Genomic DNA, 7,657 nt, shown 5'->3' with positions numbered 1-7,657 from the left:
ATTCGGAAGGAGTGTGTAACCAAAATACTCCATCCGATCCTATTTATAAGAGGCATTTGGATCAATAAAAGTGGATGCTGACCAATTTTTAACCAGATACATTAATTTTTATAAACCAAAATTTCTTTTATAAATAGAATAGGAAAGAATAGTTTTAAAAAAGAAAACAAACAATATGAAAAGAGGACATTGAATGAAAAACGAGAAATGGACCTCTAAGTTTTTACCTTTAAATATCTGTCCCCATCTAACACTAGAAAAGTCTAGTAATTGAACCTAAGTTTTTGGCTGTCCACATTGCGTTGCTTACCATTCTAGGCCGATCCCTACGAAGCACCAATATTCAATCAATCACCCATTTTTATACCCAAAAGATTGCCTATCCATAATTACCTATTTTTGTCTTTATGCCCAAAGAAAATGAAAAATACCCTCGTGATCCTTTCCTTTTTCCTCCTCCCTCAAACCTCCTCCAAATACAAGTCAACACGTCATCAACAAAATAATAATCTTCATTCTTAATTAATCTTTCTCAACCAGCACTTTGATTCAATTAATTTTCAAATGACATATAGGGGTACCCAATGGACACAATGAATTATTATATACTCTTAATACTAATAAATAATTGAAAAAATTTATTGTCACGTAGCTCCTTTAAACATCACTGGTTTTTTTAAATTATATCATCGATCTAGGTTCGCTCGATGATATTTAATACTAGTAGGCGAGACCTAATACAATTTTAAATATACATGTTTAAGACGAGGGCCTTCGAAGCCTCATCTTTGAGTCGGTTTCATTCTCAACATGTAATTAGAGAAATAGAACCATAATATTTTAATGGGTTAAATATATTTTTAGTCCTTAATTTTAATATGGGTTAAATATGAATCTTTTAAATTGAATCATATTTAATTTGTTTCATGTTAAAAAATTCTAAATTTTAGTAAATGAACATTTCATATTGTTCTAAACTTATCTCAAAAAAATCGTTAAAAAATTTAAAAGTCTAAGGATAATTAACAAACTTTATGTTTTAGCGAGGGACTAAAATTATAAGTATTTTTTTAGTAAGGACTAAAAATGCTATTAAAATTAAGTAGCGACTAAACTTAAAAATTACCAACTTTATACGAACCAAAAACATATTTAACCCTAGTTTAACAAACGACAAGACTTTTTAAGAGATTTAATATTGTTGCAACTAAGAATGAATTTAAACTTGACGAAAGAGATCTAAATCATCTAATGATATTGGGTCAACATCATTGATTCATATCCATGTCTTTGTCTTTATTTACACCAAAATAAAACCTCTTACTCATCACAATTTTCCCACGTTATCACCAATCCCACCGTTGAATTTTCTCCCATTTATTTATAGATCAACGCGTCAACACCTTCCAATAAGTCATTTCCTTAAAAGTGCTTTTCCAAATCTCTTCTTCCTTCGTTCTCACACCACATCAACATTCAACAACTTACCACTCCCTCAAAATTCCCTATTCTCTTCTTAATTTTCTCTCATTTCCTCAAAAGTGTTTCCACTTCACTAAAAATAAATGGCTTTTCACGAGCATCTCCAACAAGAAATAGCTTTCCAGCGTTTCACAGAAGAAGAAGATGAAGAAAGGGCATCCTGGCACAACAACAACAGCAGCAGTGTAAACGCACGTCAACAGAATTTCATGCAAATGGAACCAGAAAGGAGGGAAAAAAGCATGGATCGGAACCACCGGAATGACAACAATTGCGAAACGGAAGAATTAAGAGAATACAAAGCAGAGATATTAGGACATCCACTCTATGATCAATTATTATCTGCTCATGTTTCGTGTCTCAGAATTGCGACACCGGTTGATCAGCTTCCAAGGATTGACGCTCAGCTTCAACAGGCACAACGTGTTCTTCAAAAATATTCTTCTGTTGGAATTGGAAATATGGATCCCAAGGAGCTTGATCACTTTATGGTTTGTCTCTCTTTACCTGTTTTCTAACAAGACAATAAATAATGGCAAAAGTTATTAAAATTGGTCTATTAATTTGACATAGATTTTACTATGTCTCTAAATTTATGGAATTATTTCAACTTTTTTCACTACTAGTGTTCAATTGATTTGTGTATTTTCTCTTAATCCACTTCTTACTATAGTTCAAACTTAAAAAAATTCCTAGTTTAATTCATAGTGTCTTAATTTGCCTCACTGGACTCCCAAGCTTTCTTTCAGTTTTTCAAGACATTATTTTATGGAACTAATTTGTTTTTTTTTTTTTTGCATATCCAATTACGTATTTGTAAAGATATTTTAAAAACAAACATAATAAAATGGTGGCTTAATTACACCACAGGTCCTTTAAGTTTGACGTTTGTAGAATATGAGGTCCCTTTAAGTTCGTTTTGTCAGAATGTATATGCCTTTAAGTTTGATGTTTGTAACATATAGGTCCTTTAAGTTTGTTTTGTAACAGATAGGTCCTTTAACTCTGTAACAGTGTGCAACTAAGTCCTTCGTTAACTCACCGTAAAAAACGCCGACGTGACCGTGAAGTCTGTCAATTTCATCTCCTTTACTACACCCAGCTTTTTTTTTGAAGAATCAGGAGAAGATAACCGAAGGAAAGAAGACAACAGTTCTACCACACGAAATCTAATTGTTGGACTTTATAAGTTCTTGTCCAAGATTACCAAGTACATTGCAAAGGCAATAACTGAGATGATGAAACCGATGATAAATATACTCAACTCTCTATATAAGAAATTGTTATCATCTATCCTGCGTTCTTCCCCGCAATAATGCTGGTATTACACTTGGAAGCCATTGATTTGACGAATTCAAGCTTTGGTATGAATAAAAATGGAATCAGGGTTTGAGAATTGGGGAAATGTAAGGGTAAAGGAGACGAAATTGACGTACTTCACAGCCACGTCGTTGTTTTTTTACGGTGAGTTACCGTAATGACTTAGTTGCACATCGTTACAAAGTTAAAGGACCTATCTCGTTACAAAACAAACTTAAAGGACTCCGTATGTTACAAACGTCAAACTTAAAGGACCTATCTCGTTACAAAACAAACTTAAAGGACCTATATGTTACTAAACTTTCTAAGATATTTTATGAAAGGAATGCAAACAATACATTTTTCAATCCACTCTTTTAATATTTGAGATTCCAATTTATTGCACTAAATTATGTGTGACCTACATATTATAAATTTAAATGGATAAAAGAGTATTTGGTTTCATGGATAAAAGAATAATTCAATTGATAGCTGCGAAGACATCAACATGTAGGGGTTGAGTTCGACTCGAGATTCCTTTATTTCTTCACATTTAAGATGTGTGAGTCTAGTTAGTTAGACTATTTAACAATTAAATAAGGATAGGTTAGAGACTCTAATGCTAGCATATTCTGTGTTGTTATTATTATTATGCTTGCACAAGCTACTTGTAAAATCATAAAAATCAAACCTTTTTATGTCTAAGTGTATACCTTATTTCCCTAATTTTGTGGAGCTTAAGGTTTAAAACAGTATCTAGTACAAATAGAAGATTATGGGATTTGTATTGTGGATATATATTAAAATATAAATAACTAATTCACAAAAAGAATAATAATGAGGATAATGGTAGAAAAATCAGTGGTTTTTCAACTTTTATTATTTTCTGATGGACAGCAGTACGAGGCATTTGGGTTGTAAAAGTGAGTAATCAGTGAATCAGATTTGTCTTGGTGTGTGGCTAGTTCCAATTTAAGGGTTATTATCTTGATGTTGATGCTATACTATACTCCCTTTAATAATGGTACAAAGCATTTAGGAGTGCTTTATAGAATCTTTTCTTTCTGTTAATCTTGTCCCACTTGTTTAGGTGTGTGTTCAGTGTTCTCTTCTTTTCTCTTTTTTGCTGAAACCTTCATGGGGATCAGATTTTGAATTCTTAAGAATATTTTCTGAAACCAAACTTGATTACACTGTTTTTACTCAAACTTTACCCCATCATTGTACATTTTTGTGGTTTGACTAAGTACAATAATGAGAATGTACGTACATCTTGGTATTGATGTGGTATTCATACTAATAGATTATTATAGCCAAATAATGCCAACAAGTACTTGACAAAAAATTTAAATAAAATTTTTTATCTTGAAAATGGTGTATCAAATACATTGAAACTTCATAAAGCTATTCTTTTTACATAAAAAAAATTATTCCCTTTTTTGAATCATTAACAAATGTGGTAACCCTAGATTATATGATAAGCTTGTAAGGTGAATATCACTATTTATAAATTCTTTTCGAATATTATCTTCCTTTTTGCAGTTTGAGTTTTTTTTCAATACACTCATTAAGTTTAATAATATTTGACTTTTGTCCAAACAAAAATTCTTTTGGCTTGACACTCGATGTGATTGAATAGACTTAGATGCGTATTGGGTTTTTAAATCGGGTTTAATCTTATTCTTATAAAACTGACTTCTAAGATTTATTATGTCACAGCTTATCTTTACATTCTAACTTCGAGGTGAAGTTTGTTAGGAGACAAGCGAACATGGTTGTTCATACTTTAGTTAGGACGGCCTCGTTCTTGGGCTAGTCACCATATCTTTGATTCTTATCCTTCTTGTATTGAACATTGGTTGATTAATGATAATAGTTAACTTTGCTTTGGAAAAAAAAATTGTTTCTGGTTTGATATATTCAAATTCAAATAATGATCGGAGGCAGATAAACACATGAGGGAAAGTCTTTCATAGACACAACCCTAAATAAATATTATTTGGACACACTCACATAAAACTAACAAAATTAAATAAAATATATTTAGTCACATCAATTGAGGTTTGGTTTCATAAAATATTTTTCTTAGTATTTTGTGTGTCCAAATATTTTTATTTGAGTTTGTGTCCAACTAAGTGTGCCTCAATAAACACATATATTGAGGCATTATTTAAGCATGGCTAATTGGGTTTTCTCTTTTCGCTCTTTGTTTGTTGTTGTAGACACATTATGTTCTTTTGCTTTGTGCCTTCAAAGAACAGTTGCAACAACATGTCCGTGTTCATGCCATGGAGGCAGTGATGGCTTGTTGGGATCTTGAGCAGTCTCTGCAAAGCTTGACAGGTACTCTGTCACTCAATTCTTTATTCACAAAATAAAATGTTATGTTGAAGTATAAATGCACTAGTTCCCCTTGACAAATGCAGTCTTTACGTGTTATTATGATTAGTTGTATAGGGTGATGGAAGTGGAATGAAGTGAAGTAGAAAGAAATAAAATAGCATCTATTTTTTATAATATAACTTTGCAAAACTGTTTTCTATTTTTATTTTTGAAAATATTTGTTCATTTTAACTTACTAATAATAAGATATGAAACTTTTCCTCTACAAAAAGATATGAAACTCTTAAAGAACCATCATGGTGAAGAGAATGTGAAATCCAACTAGAAACAATGGAAACAAATATGTTGCATTTTCACTGTTTAAAAAGAGGATACAATTGCTCACTTCGAGAATTTAGTATCAAATACCCCGGTTTCTAGTGGAAGCATAAATAAAATATGACAAGAATTGTTTTATCCAAGAATCAAATTCTGGTTTACTAAACCAAATTTTTTCCATGCAACCAAAGGATTGTTTATTATTTTTAAGAAAATGTAAATTAAGATATTTTTATATTTTACTTGATCAACATACTAGTTATATAATAGAAGGAGCTCTTTAAAACGTATGAGGTCTAGGTCTAGGATATAGTCTTAAACAATGTGGCGAATCAATGTTTGAATTTCAGATGAGAGAAGTGTTCATATTAGAGTCTGATCGACAATGTCTCGAATATGATTACATTCATCGAAGGAACCTATGAAGAAAAAAAAAGAGTTTCTTAAATAATGTTGTATTTAAAAAGGTCAATTGCTTTATTAACAATTTGTCTCATTTTGTATTGGGTTAAATATGTTTTTAGAGCCTACAAAATTACAAGCTTTCAAGTTTAGTCCATATTTCCATTTTATATGGATTATTTTAGAGGACTAAAAATATCCCATTCTTTGTAAAAAGTTTTCAAAAGAAAGACTTCTCTTATAAACTACCTTATTATGGACGATTAAAATTACCATTAAAATTTTATATGACTAAACTTGAAAACTCTGATTTTTTAGGAACTAAAAAAACATTTAACCCTTTTTTATTTGAAGAACTTTTTTATGCCGTACATTTAATGTTTATAATTTTTAAATGATTATATACATATATACTATTGTTTTTCAAACTAAATATATATAAGTCTAATGTGTTCACCATAGAAAGTAGTAATTGCCAACCCCCTCAGATTTTGCCTCTTTGTATAGTAATGCTGTAAAATATTTCAAAAGTGCACTACATTTATGTACTGAACAAATTAGTGATGTTTGTGTCTAAGATCAATGAAACTATTGGTGCATCATTATGAGCAGGTGTATCTTCGGGTGAAGGAACAGGAGCAACAATGTCAGACGATGAAGATGAGCAGGCAGAGAGTAACGCTAGGTTATACAACGAAGGAAGCAGCCTTGATGGCGTCGATACTCTTGGCTTTGGTCCTCTTGTCCCCACAGAGACTGAAAGGTCTTTGATGGAACGAGTTAGGCTTGAGTTGAAGCATGAACTCAAACAAGGTTACAAGGAGAAGATTGTAGATGTAAGAGAAGAAATTCTACGAAAGAGAAGAGCTGGGAAACTCCCTGGGGACACCACATCCCTTTTGAAAGCTTGGTGGCAATCACATTCTAAATGGCCCTATCCAACTGTAAGATATCATTAATATTAATTATTTGCATATCTCTATGTTGGCTATGTTCATTTCATATATACTTTGTGTTGCACTCGTGAATATATATGAATTGTTTTATAGGAGGAAGATAAGGCTAGATTGGTGCAGGAAACAGGCTTGCAATTAAAGCAAATAAATAACTGGTTTATCAATCAAAGGAAAAGGAACTGGCATGCTAACTCCCCATCCTCTAGTAGCTCCAAAACCAAGCGCAAGAGGTAGTACCATAAACCATTTTATGTTAGTTATGACTTCAGTGATTCAATATTTAGTGCATACTTATATTATCAGATTTCATCATTGATCAATGAAAACTATAGAACTATGAGACGAAGTAATTACGATGCACATATAATGATACATTTTATTTTTTATGATAGCAGTGCAGGCGATAGCAGTAACCAGAGCTTCATGTGAAAAATATATTCACATATATATATTTTGAGCAAAGTATTCTTCTTCATTTAATCTGCACTTGCTCATGAATGTGAAAATAATGGAATACGGATGTAGAAGGGGAAATGTTTATATGATGAAATCGTTGTTAAGAAATAGTATTCGTGAAATTACATAAAGTCCTTGCATTGTTAAATATGAGGTTGCTCACTACCAAAAAAATATGAGGTTGCTGCTTGATATCTGATATCGGAGGATAAGGCTCTATCTATTAAATTTAATTGGTAGCATGGTGATTGTTGATAACATATATGTATTTCCCTACTTGAAAAAAATAGATAGATAAATGAATCTTCAATAAATTTATTATTTGTACATAGAATTAAATACAGCAGAGGAGAAATGTAGAGATTTGATCATTTGAAATGAATGATAAGGAGAACACATTT

General features: G+C 31.4%; 1 protein-coding gene across 2 annotated transcripts; it reads left to right on the top strand.

Annotated features, from left to right (window-relative positions):
* Positions 1 to 1,411: 1,411 nt before the first annotated feature.
* Positions 1,412 to 7,570, top strand: LOC146902384 (homeobox protein knotted-1-like 4). 2 transcript variants are annotated; one of them, XM_085739194.1, is made up of 5 exons: positions 1,412 to 1,973; positions 5,004 to 5,124; positions 6,457 to 6,788; positions 6,894 to 7,030; positions 7,196 to 7,570. In XM_085739194.1, the coding sequence occupies exons 1-5, from the start codon at positions 1,566 to 1,568 to the stop codon at positions 7,227 to 7,229; spliced, it is 1,032 nt and encodes a 343-aa protein (XP_085595320.1). In that variant the 5' UTR covers positions 1,412 to 1,565; the 3' UTR covers positions 7,230 to 7,570. The 2 variants fall into 2 exon arrangements, with proteins under 2 accessions (XP_085595320.1, XP_085595319.1); XM_085739193.1 differs by having other exon boundaries at positions 7,193 to 7,570.
* The last annotated feature ends 87 nt before the right edge of the window (positions 7,571 to 7,657 follow it).

This window comes from Medicago sativa, chromosome 8 (genome assembly GCF_051527215.1).
Source record: "Medicago sativa cultivar Bolivia chromosome 8, Bolivia_mono, whole genome shotgun sequence".
In the NCBI taxonomy this organism is placed as follows: Eukaryota; Viridiplantae; Streptophyta; class Magnoliopsida; order Fabales; family Fabaceae; genus Medicago; species Medicago sativa.
The sequence above is the reverse complement of the archived record's forward strand: the minus strand, read 5'-3'. Positions and strand labels throughout refer to the sequence as shown.